We start from the raw sequence: 22,426 nt of genomic DNA, 5'->3' as shown, positions 1-22,426 counted from the left end.
GTGACCCCGGCTACGTGCTGTTCGCCCCCGGCTACGCCTGGCACAATTTATTAGAAGTCGGGGCTTCATCTTCCGCCCGAGAGAAAAATCCCTCTTGTCTCTCAGCCCACTTGCCCATAGCCGCCGAGACGGCGCGCTCTGCTGACTCTCATCTAGCACCCTCTTGGGGCCTCTCCTGCCTGACCGCTGTGGGCCTCTCCAGACCTCCTCTTGCCTATGGGAGTACCCCTCCCAGTCTACTTCCTAGGACACAGGCACAGGTTTGCATAATGCAAGCTCTTTCTCAAGGGCTACAGTGCAGAGAAGAAATGCGCATTAACTCGCACCGGGGTATAAAGGCTCCGCATGGGTACAAAGGAGATATTTTTAAGGGGACACAGACATGTTCACGGTGAGCCGTGGGTCGCGACGCGTTGTCCAAAGCCACCGTCCAGATCATGACGCTGTGGCGTCGACTGCGTCACCGGCAAGCCGTGCCGCCGCAACGCCCGCGCGCGTGGAGCCGAGCCCTCATCTGCGGGTGTGAGGGTGTGATGGTACCGAAAAGAAAGTAGACGGACATCCCAAGCTAGGGCCTAGGGGCTGGGGAGAGGAGAGGGAGGAGCGGAAGACACATATGGCGCGGAGAGTGCTGGGCACAGGGCCGCACAGGGCACAGGGGGGCTCTCTCGGATATGATACGCACTCGGCGGCTCGAGGTCGTGGCAAGGCTATAGTTATTCCTGTGTGTATGTAGGGCCGAGCGTTTTTGATCTCTCGGTAAGTGGGCGCCCGCCCGCCGCCTCTGAGGGGGTCGGGCCCCCTAGACTGAAAACAAAAACAAAATGTAGAAACCGTCGAAAACAGCCTGCGAGCGCGGCGCTGCGCGCCGCCTACCTCGTGCGGGTGTGAGTGACCCCAAAACCTTGGGTTCGAGGACGACGACATCGAGGATGTCATGTTGCGCGATGGCGTCATCCATTTCGTCAAGCCACCTTCGCCACCGTCTCGCCTACGTCGCCGCCTCGGCTCCCCCCCCCCCCTCCGCTGAACGGTACTGCACATGCTGCGCGTTCTCGCCTTGTCCCAGGAGCCAGGAAGGTGCGTGTGTGTAATCGTAGTGGGGGCCCTGGCCCCCGTCTGTTTTCTGTTTTCTGTTTTTCAACGCGCCCGCCCGCCCGCCACCCCGAGGCGGCTCGGCCCCCCACTTACCGAGAGATCAAAAACGCTCGGCCTAGGAAGGTGCGAAGAACAGCCAGGCTCGGACTGGCTGTTCTTCAGCCTCTGTTCTTTCCTTTTTCGCTAACAGTTTTTCTTCTTTGCCATCACCTCGGCTACAACGGCACAGGTCTCCTCTCCTTCTTCCTCTTGGCCGTGCGGGCCCGACTCGGAGCTGCTGCCGTTTGAGCTCACTGAATACGCGCGGCTCTATAAGCTCCAGGACGAGATGCACGTGGCGGCACAGGAGGAGGAGGAGGACACGGAGGAGGAGGAGGAGGAGGACGAGAGGGCGCTTAGGGAGGAGCGGACACGCGCACTCCTAGGAGAGGCACCGACGATGACGGTGCAGGAGTATTCGGACCTCGTTAACCGGGTCTGTGCGCGCGCCTCGGCGCGCGCGGCTCAGTCGACGGCTCAGCCGGCGATTTCGAGGTATGAGGAGCTGGGAGACGAGATACGGGTCGAGGGGGCTCGCTTGGGGGCGCTCGAGTTCAAGGCGAAGGAGGCTTTTCTGGCGCGGAGCGGACTTAGCGGCCAGGCGTTGGAGGCCGAGGAGATGCGGTTGATGCGGCTGAGGGAGGGGGCGAGCCTGCTCCGCAGGACGCCTGCCACGGCCACGCCCCTCGGGGCGAAGAAGGCGGGCAAGCGTGCAGCGGAGGCGGCGCGCAGGGAGATTGCGCTTGAGAGGGAGGTGTGGGTTGACGGAGAGTGCCGGGGTGGGCGTCGTAAGGAGAGAGAGAGAGAGAGAGCTCTCTCTCTCTCTCTCTCTCTCTCTCGCGCGCGTCGTAAGGGTGAGGGCGATTGCCGCCCTCCCCCCTTCGCCCACCTCGACGCCTTCGCGTAGGCGCCCCCGCGACTGTGCCTCTTTTGGTACTGTGGCGTACCTGTGTCGAACCTGTGTGCTGTGAGAGAGAGTTCTCGTCGTTGAATTCTTCTTTGCCTTTGCTCTCTGACGCTGCCGCCGGGCAGGACGCCACAGAGATCCGCGATGTCCAAGGCCAAGAAGGCGCTCCTTCAAGAGCTGGGCCAAACGCACCTTTTCGACGGCTGGGGCTCCAAGCCATCGGCGGCCGACGAGTCGCGCTTCTACAAGCAGATCGAGGACCTCGACGCCTCGTACCCGGGCGGCCTCAAGGCGTACGTCGATAACGGCCGCAAGCTGCTCGCCGACTCCAAGGCTGGAGTCAACCCGCTCGAGGGCTGGACGCCGAGCGTGCCGGTGGGCGAGACCGTCGCGTACGGCACGCCCGAGTTTGACGAGGTTGAGGCGGCCGGCATGGCGGCTGTCAGCGGCGGCGGGTGCGGCTTTGTGCTGGTCGCGGGCGGGCTGGGCGAGCGGCTGGGCTACTCGGGGATCAAGGTGCAGCTCCCGACGCAGCTGACCACCGGCACCACCTACCTCGAGCTCTACATCCGCCACATCCTCGCGCTGCAAGGGAGCGGCGCGCCGCTGCCGCTCGCAATCATGACCTCGGTGAGGGGCGCCTGCCGCGCTGCGCGGCGCCGCGCCGCCCACTCTCGCCGCCGGGCGCCGCCTCCCGTCCGCGCCCTCGCACCCACGCGCCGCCGCCCGCCGGCACTGCAGGGGGACACCGACGCGCAGACCCGCGCGCTGCTGGACGCAAACGCAAACTTCGGCATGAGGGCGGGGCAGGTCACCATAGTCCGGCAGGAGAAGGTCGCCTGCCTCGCGGACAACGACGCGCGCCTCGCGGCGGACCCGAAGGACCCCTACAAGCTCCTCACTAAGCCGCACGGGTGACAGACCTCCCCAGACCTCCCCATGTCTCTCCAGATCTCTCCGGATCTCCCCATATCCCCCCATATCTCCCCATATCTCCCCATATCTCCCCGAATCTCCGCAGCCACGGGGACGTGCACTACCTCCTCCACTCGAGCGGCACTCTCGACGCCTGGCTCAAGTCCGTAGAAGCGGAAGACGCACTCTCGCACCCCAACCAGCCCTCGAGGGCGGACGCGTGCTCCAGCTGTATTCGACCGTACTCCGCTGCATCCCGCCGCACTCGTCCCCCCTCGTCTCCACGCAGTGCTCGGAGTCCACCGCACAAGACCGCGCCTCCCCGCCCTGAGACATGGCGTCTGCTCACCGCAGGCCGCCCATCTCTCCCCATCTCTCCCCACCTCTCCCCACATCTCCCCGCCCCGAGACATGGCGTCTTTCTCACCGCAGGCTCGAGTCGGGCGTGCAGTGGGTGTACTTTATGCAAGACACAAACGCGCCGTCGCTCAAGGTGCTGCCCGCCGCAATCGGCATCTCGCGGCGGAACCAGCTCGACGTGAACTCGGTCTGCGTGCCCCGCATGCCGGGCGAGGCGATCGGCGGGCTGATGAAGCTGACGCACGCCGACGGGCGCACCCAGACCGCAAACGTCGAGTACAACCAGATCGACGCGCTGCTCAAGGCGAGATACGAGGAGATCTGGGGAGATATGGGGAGATATGGGGAGGTACAACCAGATCGACGCGCTGCTCAAGGCGGCGGTGGAGCGGAGATGCGGCGGAGATGCGGCGGAGATGCGGCGGAGATGCGGCGGAGATGCGGCGGAGATGCGGCGGAGATGCGGCGGAGAGATGCGGCGGGGAGATGCGGCGGAGATGCGGCGGAGATGCGGCGGAGATGCGGCGGAGATGCGGCGGAGATGCGGCGGAGATGCGGCGGGGAGATGCGGCGGAGATGCGGCGGAGAGATGCGGCGGAGATGCGGCGGGGAGATGCGGCGGAGTTGCGGCGGAGATGCGGCGGAGACGTGACTGCTCGGCGCAGTGGCTGCAGCGGCGTCGGTGCACTCCCCACAGCGAGTCCCAGCCTGCTCCATGCCCCCTCGCGCCGGCCCCGTCCCGCGTAGGCGACGGTGGAGCCGAGGGGAGACGTCGCCGATCCTGCGACCGGCCGGTCCCCCTACCCAGGCTCCATCAACCAGCTCCTGTTCGCGCTTGGGCCGTACGCCGCGCAGCTGCACAAGACCGGCGGCACCATGCCCGAGTTCGTCAACCCGAAGTACGCCGACGCGAGCAAGACCAAGTTCAAGTCGCCCACGCGGCTCGAGTGCATGATGCAGGAGACGCCTCTCCCCATATCTCCCCAGATCTCCCCAGATCTCCCCGTATCTCCCCGAACCTCCCCATATCTCCCCATATCTCCCCACATCTCCCCGTATCTCCCCACATCTCCCCACATCTCCCCACATCTCCCCACATCTCCCCACATCTCCATATCTCCTCACCCCGAGTGCACGATGCAGGAGCCGATCTCGGCCAATCTCGGCCAATCTCGGCTGCTCACCTCGGCTGTACCTCGGCTCTACCTCGGCTCTACCTCGGCTGTACCTCGGCTGTACCTCGGGTGCGTCATGCAGGACTACCCCAAGTCGCTGCCCCCCTCGGCGCGGGTCGGCTTCTCCGTCATCTCAAACACGACCGCCTTCTCGCCCGTCAAGACCAACCTGGCCGACGCGCGGGCAAAGTCGGCAAAGGGCGAGCCGACCTACTCCGCCGCCTCGGGCGAGGCAGATGTCTACGCCTCCGCCTGCGAGGTGCCTCGCCGCGCCGGGCGCCACACCTCCCCACATCTCCCCACATCTCCCCACATCTCCCCACATCTCCCCACATCTCCCCACATCTCCCCACATCTCCCCACATCTCCCCACATCTCCCCACATCTCCCCACATCTCCCCATGTCTCAGGTGCTCGCCGCGTCGGGCGTCCGGCTGCCGCCGCCGGTGCACGCCCCGCCCGCCTCTGCCACCTCTCACCACCACTCCCTCGCCCATCACCGTGCCGCCTCCACCCCGTCGTCTCTGCCCCTCGCCCCTCGCCCACAGCACGCCCCCTCCCCTCCCCCGCCGCTGTCTCAAGCCCCCCCCTTTCCCCTCCTCCAGGTGCACGCCATCCGCGACGGCGTCGGCGTCGTCGACACGCCGCGCGTCGTCATCGACCCTTCCTTTGGCCCCACCCTCGCCGCGGTGCGCGACAAGCTGCCCACGCCGCACGCCGTCTCGCTCGCGCAAGGGTCGACACTGGTCCTCGAGGGCGACCTCACGCGGGTGCGGCTCGAGGCGCTCTCGCTCGACGGTGCGCTCGTCGTGCGCGTCGTGCCCGGCGCCGACGTGACGATCCGCAACCTGCGCGTGAGCAACAAGGGGTGGGAGTTCGGCGGGCTGACGGGCGGCGAGCCGGAGGAGCTCGCCAGATCTCGCCAGATCTCCCACCCTCTCCGACGTAGGCGAGCTGACGGGCGGCGAGCCGGAGGAGCTCGCCATCCGAGGGTACAAGCTGCGCAAGCTGCAGACGCGCGAGCTCATCTTTGACCAGCCGGGCGTGTACGTCGTCGACGACGGCCCGCTCGGCTTGCCCGCCCTCGTCAACTCCTTCTCGCTGCTCGGCGTCGCCGTCGCGCTCGCCGCCGCGCTCGCCGGCATGGTGCTGCTGCGCCGTTCGCCGTGATGGGGGGGATGGGTGGCAGGGAGAGCGGGCTCTCACTGCTGAATTAGTCTATATTTACTTCCCGGGCGTGCGGACCGCCGAGCATGAGGTGTCTCTACCCTCTTGATTGCAAGTTGCGCGCGGGCGAGGGCCGCTCAGTCGGCGACGAGTGCAGCTATCGAGACGTCGATGGCTGTCGTGTGATGTGTATGCGTTGGAGATGCGATGCCGCGTGGTTTGCGTTTGGCGCTCGATGTTCATTGACAATATTCAACGAAAGTGACGCGTCCAGTTACTCTAAGCCAACAGTAGAGCCCTCCTACACCCCGACGCCCGCCAATGTCCTCACCGAACAGACCCCGAGATGACGACCGGCACGCGGAAGAAGGAAATAGCCGCGGCGAGACAAAAGAGAGAAGCCCTGCTCTCTCTCTCTCTCTCTCGCTCGCTCGCTCGCTTGCTGCACTGCACACGCACCACGCACCCACGCGCCCGCGACGCTCCGCGAGCCCGATTCGAACTCGGGTCCAGCCACCCAAAACCGAGCTCTGAACCGCCGCGCCACGCGGCTCTCCTGCAAGCCTCACTCCTAGCATCTCATATACTTCCCACCCTGAATGTGCCAGGACATGAACCTTCGACGTCCCCGACGCGCCCCTCAAGGAGAAGATGCTGGTGATGAAGGCCGGCAACGGCATCAAAGCCGAGCACGTCGCCACGATCGTCTCCGCGATGTTCATCGAGGCGGGCCACGACGAGTTCGAGCACAAACTCACTCTGCAGCATGGCAGGAACTCTACTTTCTACCTTCTCGGCGAGCTTCAGGACGGATTTACGTTCGAGTCCATGGCCTCTTCCATCGCCACCATCGGGGTCACGACGACGATCAACTCCTACTTCGTCGAGAAGTTCCTGGGAGGCGGATAGCCAAACCACTTGGCCCTCGGTTTCTTTTCTTCTCTCCTCACCCCCCCTCCCTCCCTCCCCCCTCCTTCCCCCCCTCACCACAGGGGACCCCAACGACATCCCGGACGGCGGCACGATCGTCTTCTCGGTCGCCGACGTCGACGACGCCGTGGAAGACTCGGTCCCAGTCAAGATCGACCGCAACAAGCCCGACCCCTCTGACATCCACTTGCGCCTGTCCGCCCCGCCCCAGCCGGGCGCCCTTCTCGGGACCATCGACGAGGGCGAGGTCCACAACACGCTCGTGCGCGAGTTCAAGGTGCCGCGCGGCTGCTCGCTCGGGATCACCAACCTGCGCAAGAGCGTGATCAAGGCGTTCGGGGGCGAGGCCCTGCAGCTCTCCTCCCAGACGTACTACTGTGAGATCCACGTCGTCCGCGGAGGCATCAAACAGGAACGCCCATGCTCCTTACCTATTAAGACTCTCAATCCGCCACACCCACAAACTGCCGAATCACACCATACCCACAAGTGGCCGAACCCATCCCCTACTCACAAAGTACCGAACCCACGCGCAGGACCCCATCGCCATCGCAAAGCCCCCCAAGATGATCACGACGGGCTACGGCGCCAAGCTCATGGTCGAGATCCTCCCGCAGATCCGGGGAGCGTACGCCCCCGCCGTCCGGTGGGCCATGGACCAGTCCAAATCCTCGGAGGAGGGGACGCTGATGTACTTCGACCGCGTTTCCGCCCCAGGCCGAGGCGAGACCTACCAGTCCGTGAGCGAGTCCCTGAATAAAGGGCTGTACGTCCTCTGCGAGAACTACGGCATCGCGATGGCCTACCGCAACGGCGTCCAGCTCGACAAGACGAAGACCTACTTCGGCTTTCACAGCGAGGTATTTCTTTTTCTTTTTCTGCGCCTTACCCTCTCCAACCCACCGCACTCCCAACACCCATCGGCGCATGCAGGTCCAGAAGAACGCCTTCGTGGACGCCTTCAACATCAACCCCAAAGGCATCCCACAGATCAAGCTGAACCACCTCGGGACGATCTTCGTTGACAAGAACGGGTACGACTGGAAGGTCGGCTTCACCAACAAGAACATGACCATCTTTTGCGACAAGTGCCTCAAGCTGACCCCTCGGACCTCGTACTGCAAGCCCGTCCAGGACCGCATCATCCACCTCCAGCAGGCAGCTCCAACCCAAAAAGAAAAACACCCTCCCTCAAATAAAGAAAAACACTCCGACCCCTCCCCCCCTGCGTGCACAGATGGGACTCATCGGCAACGAGACGCAGCTCATGTGCACCTGCATCGGCGTGTACCGCGGCGGCAAGAAGAACATGGCGTCGAGGGACGAGGTGGAGAGCAAGAGGGACGAGATCCGCCGCCGCAAGCGAGCCCGCCAGGGGGGGGCCTCCTCCTCCTCCAACGCCGACATGCAGAACACAGCCTGACAACTAGTTACGGTGCTGAATAAGCACCAACTCCCACCCCGAGATCCAGATCTCACACTAGTACCCATCCAGAGAGGCACCCCCCTCGGCAACCCTCTCGGCATGAGAGGAGAGGCAGAGAGAGGACTCGTAATCGACGGGTTTGCTGAGATTCTAGAAGACGGGAGACCTCCGCTGGAGGTGGCGAGAGACTACACCCCTCCCCTCCGTATCCATCACGGGACAGCGCGAGTCACGAGAGAACAGCGCAAAGAGATGCTGGGAAGAGTCCTCTCCCTGATGCTGCAGGGCAGACGCGTGGGGCTGGTGTGCGCATGCGCCCCCTTAGCATGCCACGGGGACGTTATTGCTGCCAAACTAGTGCGCATGTACTGCGACATCGCTAGCCCGTAGAAATTGTTAACAAAGAACACCCTTAAAAACCCAAACGAAAGATGGCGTAGTGTGTGTAGCACCGCTGCCAATGTCTGCCGGGGCGTCACACTGACAGCGAGAAGGAACTCACCAGTCCGATAAGGATCAACTGGAAAGCTGAACCCTGGGCTTAGACAGAACGGGCGTGGCAGGCTCCAGGGGAGACCACGCTCTACCCGGGGCGCTAAGGAGGGAAATCGAAGCTGTTGGGCGTCCAGCGAGAAAACTCGCGAGGACACACCGACAATCCCCCCTCCCCGAGGACCGAACCTTGGCACGTAGAGCACGGGTCATCTCGGAGAGAGAAAGGGGAGGGAAGAGGGGGGGGATAAGGGAGCCAGATACGCGGGAGTACCCTGGGAGTGAGAGCTCTCATTCATGGTCGCGAGACCAGGGGAAGCCATCATGGGGAACGAGCACACCAAGGCACTAACTTCATCACTCATTCGCCCCGCATTAGGTAGCGACCCCAGGTTCAGAGCTAGGCTTCCCGACAGGGCAGGGAACCCCCAGCGCGCAGGCGGGGCCCACGGTAGCCTCGTGCAGTACGCGATACCGAGAGCTGGGGGAGAGGCGCGCCACGCCAAGGGGGAGAGAATGGAGGGGGGAGAATATGCGTGTCGTTTTTCTTCTAAAGCAATTTTTTTTCTAAGTTAAACATCACAGAGTGTGGAATCACCTAACACGCGTCAGCGCTGCCGTCATGCCACTGTGTGCTGTCGCGTGTGTCCCGGGAGAGCTGTCGGCGGCAGTACCGCAGTACTACTGGCACCGGCAGCGTGTCACGTGTCAGGCTGCGTCACGTTAGGGTCTGACTTGTGGCTCGTTGTGCGAGTATATGGGACACGATGTCTCAAATATGAGGGGTTTTGACTCCTACCGGCTCCTGACGCTATTCCTGGCAGCTCTTATGACCAGGATCAGTAGTGCTATGATACAGGGTGCCCATGCTAGCGCAGGAGCTGCCACACTCGCCCGGACCGTCCCCTTCTGGGGCCGGTTCCGCAGCCCGCGAGAGCCGACAGCGGGGCCGTGCCGCGGGTGCCTACTGCCGAGTGCCACAAACACTGCGCCGTCCCGCCATCACCTACAGGCTGTCTTGTGTGATGGTTGGGATGTCCAAACGCCACCATCTTGGTCCTTGCGACCTCAAACCCGCGAGCTGTATGGGTGGTCCTGACGTCGACAGACGCCCAATGACCACGGTGAAGCTGAGCCGGAACGCGTCGACAAGTCTCGCCTGAGCCCGTGGCGGTCGCCGGCTGGGTCGCTGTGGTGCGGACTTGCTGAGTCATGTGTGCTCCTTTTTTTTTGCTTGCTAAGACTGGAACAATTTTTTACTGAGTGGGGGCAGAGGGGGGGGGCGATCAACACCACTGGCACCGCACACACACGGCCCACACATTCGGGCCCCCCCACAGTGGCACACAGACATCCAGGAATCGCGTGCGTCATCCCCCGCACCGCCCACCCCCGCGCGCCGCCGCCGCGCCTGAGTAGTGAGTTGTACATACACTCAATACGCAAACGAGGCGGCCACGCTGTCGCCGCTCCCACTCCCGCCGCCGCCGCGGCCGCCCCCTCCACGCCGAGGTACTAGCTACCGTACTGGCACCGGCAGCGTGTCACGTGTCAGGCTGCGTCACGCTAGGGTCTGACAGCACCGGATCCCCTCCGATGTCAGACCCTGCTGTCAGGCTGTCAGATCCGTGCTGTCAGGCTGTCGAAGAAAGTGCTGTCAGAGCGTCGGGCTGTCGGGCACTGTCAGGCGCTGTCCGGGTTAGGGGTTTGCTGTCAGGCTGTCAGACCAGGCCTCAGGTCACCCTCAGACGCAGCCGGTCTCCCGCTGGCTAGCCCGCTGGTTGTTGGCGCATTTCAGCAGCTGCACCCGCGTGCGCGCCGCGATGCCTGACGTCCCGAGTCCGTTGTGCCGGACGCCAGGATACGGAAACGGGTGCATCGACTGCCAGAGCCACTGGAAGAAGGACTTCTTGCCCTGTTCGGCATCGGTGAGCGGCGCGTCGAAATCAAGCGACCGGCAAGTGCCCAAAGACCACCCATCGCGTTCCGCCGCGCCAGTCGCAGATTCCGAGGGCACAAATCGTGCGCAAACTTGCAGCTCATCGGGCTGAAGTGCGGCGGCGAGTGCGCTGTCCGCGAGGAAGAGCTGCTGGCTTACCTGGTACAGCAGCATGTTGCGCCAGAAGGCCGGAATGCAGGGCGCCAGCTTAGTGGCCATCTCCTCCATCATCTCGAAGCTCCACTTCAGGAGGCGGCAGTCGGTAACGGCTGTGGCCGCGAAGTGCGTCTGCGACAAGAGCCCGACCCGTATGCCAAACACGTTGGCAACGGCGAGATCGAAAAGCGTGCCGCTGAAAATCCGCCGTTTCGTCGGCTCCTGGTTGCTCTCATGCGAGACTTCCAGCTCGGCCACACCGTCGATGAGCAAGAAGAAGCTTTGAAGGTGCTCGTGGAGGCCGATGATGCTCTCCCCGGCCTTGATGGTGACGAACTCGCCGCGTCGCACCACCTGCTCGAACTCCAGCCGCTTCATGCCAGAGCGCCGGTAGAAGAAGCGCCACGTCCGCTCCTCCTCCTTGGTCTTGAAGTGGACCGGGCGCTCGTCGCGCAGCAATAGCACCACGACGATTCCGTTCATGACGAAGCCCAGAACCCCCCAGCACAGCATGTCGAGGATCAGCACCCGCGTCTCCGACGATGAAGCCCATCCATCTCCCCACTGTGGGTTGCCCGTCGCCGCCACGATCACCATCCACATGAAGCCCGCAGCCAGGCAGCTTTTGATGAGCAGCACGTCTGAGAAGAGGGCGGCGAGGAAGAAGAAGATATTGAAGAGCCAGTTGTATGCGTGCGGCACGCCGGTAGTCACATAGGAGGTGAAAACCATTGTGCTTGGTTGGATCTGCGAGGGCGCAGGTGACGGCGGGCGAGCGTCAGCAGCATAAAGTGGGCTGAGCATGCGGGAAATTGCCAGATTCGCGTCGCTTGCGTCTACTTGCTCGGGCGGCAGTGGCGGCGTTTTCGCAGCACGGCGTGCAGTATGCACGGGCTCGCTGCAGTGTTGGTTGGTGGGCGAGGCGGCCGGACAGGCGCGCGGGCACTCAACGCGCTGCGTCGCGCCGGGCGAGGGCGAGGCGAGGGCAGCTTTTGCGCCTCTCTTCGTTCCCCCCTTGACCTCTGCGTTTCGTTTTTTCTCAGACCACGTGCCTCTGCACCTCCGTTCACGTGCACGGAGCTTCTTGAGCCACCCACCCACCCACCGACCTCATGGCCCGGCTGAGGCTTAGAACCACCCACCCACCCCACCCCACCCACCTCACGGTCCGGCTGAGGCTTGGAACCACCCAACCCACCCCCAGCACCACCCACCTCACGGCCCGGCTGATGAGGCGAGGAACCCACCCACACAGACCGACCCACCCCCACCACCCAACCAAGCGTCCCGGCCACGGGAGACACAAGCAAGGTAGCAAAGCACCCAGCCTCGCGCGCCTTATACAGCACAGCCTGACCCACAGCCGAGCGAGGGTTACTCGAGTAGGGTTAGGGTTAGCGTTAGGGTTAGGGTTAGGGTTAGGGTCAGAGAGTTCAAGCCGTTGTGCAGCTCCTAAGAACGGGCCGCTTCGGGTCGGAATGGAGGAACTAGCGGTCCGTTGACGCGAGCTCTCGGTGAATGCTCCGAGTTCTTCGGGTTAGGGTACGGGTTAGGGTACGGGTTAGGGTACGGGTTAGGGTTAGGGTTAGGGTTAGGGGTAGCTTGTTGTCGTCGTGCCGATAAGACAGAGACACGGGCAGCAGACGCGACCCAATCGACGCACCAGAGCATGGTTGGGCGTGTGAGCCGCGCCATCTTGGACTGTGAGGCGAGCATTTGCCACCGGGAGCTCGCCGCCGCCCCTACTTTTTGGTACACCGCCGCCGCCGCCCTCCCGAGGCCAGATAATAGCCCAAGTCAAGAGAAGTCGAAGAGTGCGCGCCGCCCTCGGTATCTGGGTGGCAGGCAGGACTAGAGAGGCACGCCAGAGCACGGCCGGGGGCGCGAGCCGCCATCTTGGACTGTGAGGCGAGTATTTGCCACCGGGAGCTCGCCGCCGCCCCTCTACGCCGCTGCCCCCCGCCGCCCTCCCGAGGCCAGATAATAGCCCAAGTCGAAGAGTGCGCGCCGCCCTCGGTATCTGGGTGGCACAGGCGGGACTAGAGAGGCATGCTGGTGCACGGCCGGGGGCGCGAGCCGCCATCTTGGGGGCTCTCTTGCCCGTAACCCGACACCGATCATCCGGCCCGCTGGGTGCGCTTCTGAGCTCCCCGGCCCTGGATGTGAGGTTAATGACTGCACTCCAAGTGCTCCAAGTGCGGACCGGGACGCCGGCGGTCGAGTCGGGACAGCTGTGGTTCAGACGGAACACGAGTCCACCGCTGGCACCTTCCAGCATTGAGTTTGTTGTGGACTCCGACGTCGTCGTGCTGAGGAAGGAGCGCCACTGGATCGGCATTCCGATATAGTAGCTTAGGGGCGGGGGCGTGCGGGGCAGAGGCCCAGCGTCGGGCGTCTTGTCGGGGCCGAAGAATTCGAGGGGGGAACGAGGAGGGGGGAATGGGCGGTCGGCGTTGGGGTAGAAGCAACAGGGCGTACGGGGTAGCCGTCACTTTCTTGCCTCAAAAGGCGGGGCTGTCCCGGAAAGTGAGAAACGCCGGGCAGCGTGGCGCACAACTGAAACCTCCCATACGTGTTCGTGGCTTCCTCCTTTGCTGTCCCATCTCCTCATATCTTCTTTCCCGCCTGGGCGGGGCAGTGGGCGGGCGCGCGGTGCGGTGTGGAGTGTGCATGTGTGCGACTGCGACGAAGGGATGGAGCGAGAGCCGAGAGTGGCCTAGAAAAGAAATGAGTTGAGATGATATGAGGTGACGCAGTGGCGGGAAAGTAGTAAAAAGGGGGGCAGAAGATTTTACAACAAAACTCCCTCGCAGCGAAAAGAATTTTACAACAAAACTCCCTCGCACAACACTGGGCACGGGACTGGCGCGCACTGGCACTAACACAGGTACACCACGGGAGCCGCCTAAGCGACTCCTGCGAGGGTGGCGAGGCACTTATTGCAATAGCTCCGTGCACCCGCCCACCCCCGCCACAGGCAAGCTCATTCACGACCTGCTCTGCGATGGCCGTGTGAAGAACGACTGAGATGCGCTGCTTCTGCAGCCCCAGCCAGCTCTTGGTGGTCCAAGTCACCTCATTATTCTGCAGCCCCAGCGAAAAGAAACCAAATCGCCATTATTCACGCGGCAAAATGCACGCGCCCCCAGGCACTCGCGTGCGAGTCGTAGGTCTCTACGCCCCCTATTCCGGAGCTAACGGGCAGAACGGCACAGTCGTCTCTTGGGGCAACGGCGGAGGCACAGTGCGGATCGAGACCGGCTCGCAGGCTGGCACCGTGGTGGAAGTGCATGACGGGAACGTGCAAAGCCCTGACACTGGTGCCGATATGATGCAATCGCTGGCTGGTGGCTTCCCGGGTGGCGCCAGGGGCGGCATCATGCCCAGTGGTTACTCGGGCGGCTACATGGGTAGCCAGATGCCAGGCGGTGCCGGCGCGGTCGGTGGCAGGGCATTCGCCGGTATGCCGCCACAGTGCCAGCACGGCCCGAGCTGTAGCAGCAGTGGCGCCGGCGGCGCCGGTCTCTGCGGTGGCATGTATCCCAGCATGCCAGCCCCTGTGCACCAGCATGGGCTAACACCCGCCTACGCCCGGCAAGCGCCGCACCACGCGCCGAGGGGCGGCGCGGCATTCGGCGGGCAAGGCAGCAGCGGTGCGCGAGACGCAAAGGCGAGCAACTCGCTCGCCGAGATTGGCTTCGCGCTGCGGCCGATCGTCTCGAGCGAGCAGCCAGACCTCTTCCGCGCGCTCGCGGGGCTGCTCGTGACGCAGGACCCGTCCCAGCTCGGCAAGGGCAAGGACGTGCAACAACGGTACGGTCCGTTCGACAACCTCAAGCTCCGCTGCGCCTGGAGGATCGACCACCCTGCACGGCAGGCGCAGTACCAGGCGGCAGTGAGCGGCGTCGGGGCGGAGATGGAGAAGCTTCGTAGGACAGGCGTCCAGAACCCGCCGGGCTTGCCTGCGCCGGCGCGCGGCTTCCAGTTCGCGCAGGGCGCAAACGAGAGGCTGCTGCTGCATGGCACGAGCCCAGAGAGGCTGCTCGACCTCCTCGCCAACGGCCTCAACGAGCGGTTCAGCGGTGTCAACGCGGGCTCCGCCTTTGGCGACGGCATCTACCTCGCCGAAGACGTCGGCAAGACCGACCAGTACGTGTCTGCCGACCCTCGCTACGACGCATCGATGGAGCTGCACAGGCGGCTGTACGGCGGCAACACCGTGCGGCACCCCGGCGACGTCTTCTACGTGCTCGCCTGCCGCGTCGCCCTCGGGCATTCTGTTCGCACCCAGCATACGGGAGAAGATGCGTGCGCAATGGACGGCGGCCACCCAATCTTCCCGGTGACGTTCCGCGAGCTTGCGCCCATCCCGGGCATCACGCCCACGATGCACTACCACTCGCTCATCGCAGAGCTCGGCGGCGCCATCCAGCGCTACCGCGAGTTTGTCGTCTTCAAGGGCACGTACGTCTACCCCGAGTACCTCCTCGCCTACCAGCGCTACGACGGCAGCGCGCTGTTGCGCACGTGGTAGTCGCGCTCGCGGCGTCACCAGCGTGCGGCGTCGCTGCCGCATGGACTATACGCGTGCCGTCACACTCACTGCTATAGGTTAGTACTGCATGCTGACTGTAAGGCATATGCGCCACCCACGTACACACTCACTCTCTATAAAAAACGCATGGCATGCTCGGGCGGGAGGGAGTGGGAGAGCGGAGAGGTGGGCGGGCCACGCGCCAGAGATAAACGTGGCGAGTAGAGTACGCTCGGCTCTAGTCCCTGGCGCGGCGAGCGCGGCGCGCGCTAATCGACTGCCCGCCAATCGCCCGCTCGGTACTCCCAGCGCCGCTCCCCCTCCGCCGCCAGCAGCACCGGCTTTCCGGCTGCGTAGCTGCCGCTCTCGAGCATTCCCTTCACGCCAAAGTCGCAAATGATATTGCCATCCTTGTCCATGGGGTCGGCGAACTCAAAATACGGCTTCGTGCAGGTCACGACTTCGCCCGATACAACAGTCAAGTGGACCGACTTCTTGCTCACGACGGCCTCTTTGCCGACGTCGAAGGCGCACTCGAAGTCCTCCTTGCTCACGACAGCCTCCTGGCTCTCGGCAAGCTTGCGGAAGAAGCCACGGACGAAAAGGTACGCCGCCTCGTCTGGCACGACCGTCTCCCAGCAGACGACCGCCGGCACGCCCTTGTGGATGCACGCCTTCGCGAGCTCGAGAGACTCGCAGCCGTTGAGGACGACCAGCCGAACTTGGCTCCGGGCCAGAAGCTCTGCCACCTGGTCGTTGTCCACCTCCGTCGACGTGATCTGGCCCTCCGAGTTAGTGAAACCGAGCCGCTTCTCGCGGAAAGGGCCGGTCACATCGGCGTGGCCCGAGAAGAGAAAGTAGCACGGCTTCCTCGCCGACAGCTCCTCTTTGAGCCTCGCAAACGAGCAATCGCGGTCCGCGGACTGCGCCTCCTGCAACGTCCGCTTCCCTCCCACCTTCGAGTACTGCGTGCCGCCAAAGATGTGAGCGGGGATGGCTTGCGAGGCGGCCAGCGCATCGTTGAGCGCCTGCGGCAGCGAGGATACGTCCGGATCGTTGTCGGGGTTGCAGACAAAGCAGAGGAGCTTCGGGTCGGCCGCCGCCGACCTCAGATTTGAGTACGCGAGCTGCTCCGCCAGCAGATCCTCACGCATTCGCTCCTGCTCGGCGAGCAGCGTTCGGCTGCGCACGTCCCGGAGCCTGGCCTCCGTGTCGATCGCGTCGCGCAGCGCCCTGCTCTTCACCTCGTCGGGGTCGAGAGACGCCCACCAACCGGGAGGTGCGCGGTCCTCCAAGTTGTGCTTGCCCACGAGGTAGCCCCAGGCCATGGCGTTGTTGCGACCGAATAGCTGGCGCGCGTGCAACATCTTCTCGTCAGTGATCACGTTGGCCCCGCTGTTCAGGTTGAGCGTGTCCATGGAGATACGGTGCGGAAACAGGATCTGATCAATCTTATCGCGCGCGGCGGGGTCGGGTTCCGCACTGCTGTCGAAGGGGACGCCGCTCTCAATGAGGTAGCGCATGATGTCGTCAAAACCGCGCTCGCGAGCCGCCTGAAGAGCCCGGTACTCGGCGGATGGCCTCCACCCTCGGTTGATCACGTAGAAGATGTTCCCCTCGACGCCTTGCTGCGTAGCCCGCGCCCTGTAGGCGGAGACGAGGGTCCGCACCATCTCGAACCGCGTGTCGAGAGGGAGGCCGTCCTCGCTGCAGGCGATGTAGAGCGGCTCGCAGTCGTACGTGCCCGCCTCCCGCAGAATGCTCGGGTCGAGTTCATCGTCCAGCAGCGCCGGTGCGGAGGCGAGCAGCTGCTGCACGACGCCGAGGCGGCCGGCTTTGATGGCCGACCAGAGGAGGGAGATCGCGCTGCCGCATAGAACGTGCGGCGTGCGGACACGCGCAAGCACGAGGGCGAGGTCGAGGGGCACTCGGAGGCACACGACAGGGCGCGAGCCAAGCAGATCAGACCGAATGGTGCGGCCTTCGCCGTCGTCGCTCCACAAAATGCATGAACCGGGCAAACGCTGAGGCACAACCCGGCCCTCTGCCGAAGCAGCCCAGCCGCCAATGCAGGAGAGCTCCTCCGGCGTGAAAGCTCTCTGAAAGAGGGGCAACTGCTGCAAGTCCGCCGCACTGACCCTCAGCTGGCCCTGCGCGAGCATGTCGTCGAGCATGGAATCGAGCTGCGGGATCGCCGTGTCCTCGACGACGCCAACGCAAGCAACGATGGCAGAGAGGCCTGCAGCATCGGACGCCGCCTCCACTTGCATCGCCTCAAGGCCGCCGCGGCTACCACTCCCGCCGCCGCTGCCGCTGCTGCCGTCCCCGCCGCCGCCGCCGCCTCCGCCGCTGCCCCCTCTGCCGCCGCCTCCTCCCCCGCCGCCTCCTCCCACGCCACCGCCGCCGCCGCCGCCGCCGTTGCGCCGCGCCGACTGCTGCTCGGCGTGCCACCTGTTGAGCAACTCGACCTTGTCCGGGCGCGGCGGCGCGTGGCGCGCGTCGTCGTCGTCGTCGCCGCCGCTGCCGCCGCCGCCGCCTCCGCCTCCGCCGCCGCCGCCGCCGCCGCCTCCGCCGCCGCCGCAGTCCGCACCGCCGCCGCCGCCGCCGCCGCCGCTCCGTCGGAAGGGCAGTTCCTCCTCGTCCGCGACCAGCCCATCGGGGAAGAGCATGCGCAGCTCGACACGGACGCGGGCCAGGCGCGCAGCCCACGCCTGCCTGATTGCCAAAAGCGTTGGTCCGCCGCTGCCGCTGCGGTAGCCGAGGCTGCCCATGTGCTCTGCCAGACGCTTCCGATTCTCCGGCAGGAGCAGCGTCTCGCAGCCAGTTTTGACTGATGCGAGGGTGTGCGTCAAGTCAGGCGGCGCGGAGAGGAACGGCAGCACGTTGCTACCGAAAGCCCCGAAGTCGCAAACGAGAGACGGCTCGGCGTTCTTCAAGAGCCAATCGACGATCTCCTGGTCTGGCTGCGTCAGGATGTCGGACAGAGGGCCGAACTGCCCGAGCTCCCGCACCAGATCGTTCGCTTCAGGCGAGGCCGAGCTCAGGGGCTGCGGGGTCTCCTCGGCGGAGGGCGGCCGTGGCCTCTCTTTATAGTTGGGATAGTTGGGGTCATCACGGAAGCGGCTGCGCCACTTTTGCAGCCTGTCCTCCTGTGCATTTTTGTTGCCCGTCTCTGGCGGGGCAACCTCCGACTCGCTCCATGATCCGGTCTGGAACTTGCTGGTCTGGAACTTGTTGCGGAACCAGCTCTCTGCTTGCCTGCCTGCCCTCAGGACGGCAAAGGCTCGCAGGCCGAGCCCGTCATCAACGCATGCGAATGCGCACACCGGACCCCGGTTCAAGATGAGGCCCTCAGCGCGGAGGAGGAGGTGAGCTCGGACTTCGTCTCGACGGTCGCCGCCGGAGTCGACAGCGGGGTTCCACGTGAACTCCAGCGCCCAGTGTTTGTTGACCATGGCAGGGACGCGTCTTCGCGTAGAAAAGAATTTAAAATGCAGCGCGGCACTGGGCGCCGAAAGGCGAAAGAAGCCGCGAGAACAAGGGACCGGCAGGCGGCGGCGTCACAGGACGAGGCAGAAGGGAACGACGCGACAGAGGAGGAAATGACAAGGGAGAGAACGACGAGAGTGGGACGACCGCGAGGTGGCATGAAGGTTGCAGCGAGAATCGGAGAGAGACTGCGAAGAGAGATAGGAAGAGGCAGACTCCCTAGGGTGGGCGACGGCTAGCGCACCACACACCTCTCCTTAAAATCCCTGTGTGGTGGCGGCGTTCCGTCCTCCCATCCCTCCCTTGGGTTGTCTGTTTTCTTTCTTTCTTTCTGGGCACGGGAAAGAGAGAAAATCAACCGGCCTGCGCTCCCTTGCATTTTCATTCTTTCGAAGTTGAATTCTGCGCACGTCTCAACGAGCGCGCTCACTCCGCGCTTACACACACTCCGCATCTCGGCCGCTGCGGATGAGGAACATTGGAGTTGTTCTCGCAACCATCCACGGAAGGGCACTCACAAAGCACCCTCCCCATCTCCCTCTTGGCCTTGCTCCATCCAGAGCACTGTACCACCTGCTGCGCCAAGCGGACACTCTGTACTCGCCGAGCGCGGGTGCGACCGGCGATATGCCAGGAGCGGCCCCGCCGCTGCCAATGGATTTCGTCGAGGGCCTCGACTGATCGTGGCGCCAGGCCGGCACGGAGGAGGCGGTGGCGGTGCGGCGGCTGGGCCCAGGGGCGGCCGGTGCTGGCGTGGAAGACGGCGCGATCTAGTGTGCGTGTCGGTGTCTGCAGCCAGCTCTCTCCTGGAGCCTAGCAGTAACTAAGGCGACCGGCGGTGGGGCGAGGGAGGGGAGTGGGGGGGTATGGTCCTGTCTCTAGAGGCCTGGCCCGTTAGCAGGTGGGGGGGTTTGGTCTTGATAGAAGATAGGAAGGCGAAACACAGTCCGACCAACGACTGGGACACCGGCGCGGTATGGGTGGACGCAAGACGGGCGGTGACGGCCACACAGGAGCTCGACACACCAGACTGATTGATTGATTGATGGGAAGGCGACACCAGTCAACCACACCACACCCGCAAAAAGTCCGAACCCCGCCGCCGCTGGGTCTGTTCTCTCTCGGGCTTCGACGGCCCCCTCGATAGCTTCCTTCCCCACCCCGACCGGCACCTGGCCTCCTCCCACTGTTTCCACCTCTGTGGATTATGCGCCTCCGCGACTGGGTCTGCGCGGCATGCGGCGCGATCAACCTCGGCCAGCGCCAGTCCTGCTTCTCGTGCGGTGCTGTCAAGTGTGCCAACGCACGTGCCGCCACTCGTCAAGTCACAGAAATCGACGAAGCCGGGCCTCCGCCGCGGATGACTGACACATCGGCTGCCGGGCTTCATCTCGCGTCGACCGACGCCGCCTGCAATGTCGAAGGCACCAGGCCGGCAGCCTACTACGCAGAGGCCGCAGCGCGGAGAGGCGGCTTCAAGCCCGAGAGCTTCCGCGTCCGCGCGAGTGAGGCGGTGGCAGCCGGCGGCCGCGGCCGCGGCGGTCACGGCGCCAGACCCGGGCAGCGGCCACGTGGAGACGCGTCTGTCAGCCACCAGGACGCCATCGCAGCGCTCAAGGCGGAGCAGCAGGCGGCCCGCCAGCAGTGCCGCCGCACCCAAGAGAGCCACCTCTCTACCCACTGAACGTGCACTGAATGTCCACTTTGGCGCAGGCGCGGCGAGCGGCAGCCGAGGCGCAGCGGGCGGAGGAGCGGCGCGAGCGGCAGAGGCGGCGCGAGGCTACCGGCGACGCGCGGAGTCGGGGCGTCAAGACTAGCGGAGCGGAGAGTGACCAGCCGCTCGGCGAGCTGCTCGACTCGCGGGACGAAGTGGACACCCTCTCCGCCTCGCTGTGCGCCGTGATGAGCGGCGTCGTACAGGCGAGCGCCAGACCGCCGGAACAAGGTTGGAGAGGACACGCCGATTAGCGACAGTCAGAGCGCGAGCCAGTATCTAGATACGTAACCTGCACACGCTTGCACCTTGCACCATATTTTGGCTTGAGCTAGTATTAAGAGCGCTAATAACTATCAACACGGCTGCAGTGTCTAAACACCTCGTAAAATTCTAGCCGACACGCGACACACCTCTTCCTGTCTTCCAGCTGCCACTGGGTCGTCAAACGAATACAAAAAACTCGCTGATATGACAAGGTAAGGTAAGGTAAGGTAAACTTCTCCACACATATGATATGACACCGACGAGGACGACCGAGCTCCGCGCCTGGGCGCTGGGGGGCATGCACCCGCGGCAAGTAAAAGCGCCTTGCGGCGCAAGATCTCTTAAACACCTCTCTCTGCAACTCCGCGAGGCGAGACTTGGACTTCTAACTTCATGCAGTTGGCCCTGGAGCTGTCCCGTAAAGCCGTAGGGGCTAGGGCGGTAGGGGGCGTGCACGTACCACGTTGGCCTCATTGTACCGCCTTGGCCGCGCGCCGCGCGTGTGAGCGCCATCGGGGAGAGCACGAGGCCAGTCGTGCACGGAGCGCCGCGCTTGGAGACCTGGGCGGTGATCGGAGCACCGGAGATCTGGGCGGCTCTATCTCCTGATCCTGCGGCCCCTCCGGCAGCCCCGGCGACTCCAGCGACACCGGCGACACCGGCGACGCCGGCGACGCCGGCGACTCCGGCGGCTTCGGCGGCTGCGGCGACTGCGGCGGCTGCGGCTGCTCCGGCTGCTCCGGCTGCTCTGGGTCCGGCTGCTGGGGCAGCGGCGGCAGCGGGTGCGCTTGTTGTTTCGACGGCTGATGTTTCGCCGGCTGCCGCTGCTGCGGCTGCGGCTGCGGCTGCGAGGGCTGCTGCAAATGCGCCACTTCCTTCGGCTCTCCTCCCTGCGACCCCCATCTCCTGCGCTTCGTCACGTTGTTCTCCGGCTTTGGCGCTGGAGGCACGTCCCCTGCGCTCCGGCTCCGGCGGTGCATGACCAGTGGCTCTGCAAAGATCTCACCTCGCTGCTGCTTCAGCGCCCAGATCACGCGCCCCTCATTCTTCCCCGTCAGTTTGTACGTCATGTCCTCAGACTGCCACCCGAACGCCCCCTTGAGGCTCCGATCAAAGTAGCACGCGCCTCCCGGGTGAGCGCCTGCTTGCACCAACTTTGAGAAGCGAAAGGGGTCGGCGCCCCCCCACCCGGTCTCGTCAACCTTGCCCATCAGCCGTGCCCAGTGCATGGAGGAGGGCGAGAAGCGGTCGCCGGAGTGCACCTTGTGCGGCTCGCGCGTGAACATGCAGCGGATCAGCTTCAGGCCGAGAGCGCTCTTGAGGCTCTCCTTGGCGAAGCCCGCCTCGTCGGCGGCGTCGATCTCCGTCGAGCACGTGACCTGCAGGCCATTCCCGCCCGCCGGGACGCCCGACGGCGAGGGCGGGTCGGATACGCTTGACGCGCTGCCCTCTGCCAGCCGGGGCGCGCTCACTGCCGTGTCCCGGACCTTGTTGCGGCAGCCGATGAGGAAGCGCGGACAACTTCTTTGTCGTCTTCCCGGAGGGCTCCTCGACGGCGCTCAAGGCGGCTCTGTTGGGCTCAACCGCCCTGCTGGACTTCACCGTGTTTGAGGAGAAGCAGGGCGGCTGTCTCATCGTGTCATGGTGAGGTCGATCAAGGCGGCCCTGCCTGGCTCAACCACGCCCTGCGCAGGACTTCACACCGTGATTTGAGGAGTCAGAAGCAGGGCGGGCTGACCGAAGATCGTATCATGTTCAGCACGACAGCAGCCACACAAGCTCTCTCGCGTCGTCCCCCCGTGGGGGCGTGTGTTTTTA

General features: G+C 64.5%; 4 protein-coding genes across 4 annotated transcripts; all 4 read left to right on the top strand.

The window, feature by feature from the left end:
• Positions 1–2,160: 2,160 nt before the first annotated feature.
• On the top strand, positions 2,161–5,664 carry EMIHUDRAFT_427850 (DP-N-acetylglucosamine pyrophosphorylase; the record flags this gene model as incomplete). Its single annotated transcript, XM_005765287.1, has 9 exons — positions 2,161–2,674; positions 2,786–2,958; positions 3,066–3,116; positions 3,392–3,668; positions 4,079–4,324; positions 4,577–4,753; positions 4,905–4,940; positions 5,100–5,368; positions 5,421–5,664. The coding sequence occupies exons 1-9, from the start codon at positions 2,189–2,191 to the stop codon at positions 5,662–5,664; spliced, it is 1,959 nt and encodes a 652-aa protein (XP_005765344.1). The 5' UTR covers positions 2,161–2,188.
• An 8,073-nt stretch (positions 5,665–13,737) lies between these two features.
• Positions 13,738–15,138, top strand: EMIHUDRAFT_213155 (hypothetical protein; the record flags this gene model as incomplete). The annotated part of the gene is made up of 1 exon (XM_005765286.1): positions 13,738–15,138. The coding sequence occupies one exon, from the start codon at positions 13,738–13,740 to the stop codon at positions 15,136–15,138; it is 1,401 nt and encodes a 466-aa protein (XP_005765343.1).
• A 73-nt stretch (positions 15,139–15,211) lies between these two features.
• On the top strand, positions 15,212–15,964 carry EMIHUDRAFT_437241 (hypothetical protein; the record flags this gene model as incomplete). Its single annotated transcript, XM_005765285.1, is given in 3 exon segments — positions 15,212–15,299; positions 15,314–15,366; positions 15,378–15,964. A coding segment is annotated over 1 exon segment (429 nt), but the record flags the coding sequence as incomplete, so codon positions are not given.
• Positions 15,965–19,834: 3,870 nt separating this feature from the next.
• Positions 19,835–20,595, top strand: EMIHUDRAFT_213153 (hypothetical protein; the record flags this gene model as incomplete). Its single annotated transcript, XM_005765284.1, has 2 exons — positions 19,835–20,140; positions 20,341–20,595. 2 exons carry the CDS (start codon positions 19,835–19,837, stop codon positions 20,593–20,595), a joined length of 561 nt encoding a protein of 186 aa, XP_005765341.1.
• Between the last annotated feature and the right edge of the window lie 1,831 nt (positions 20,596–22,426).

Source organism: Emiliania huxleyi, assembly GCF_000372725.1.
Source record: "Emiliania huxleyi CCMP1516 unplaced genomic scaffold EMIHUscaffold_56, whole genome shotgun sequence".
Taxonomy (NCBI): domain Eukaryota; phylum Haptophyta; order Isochrysidales; family Noelaerhabdaceae; genus Emiliania; species Emiliania huxleyi.
This window is presented reverse-complemented; position numbering and strand designations above follow the sequence as displayed.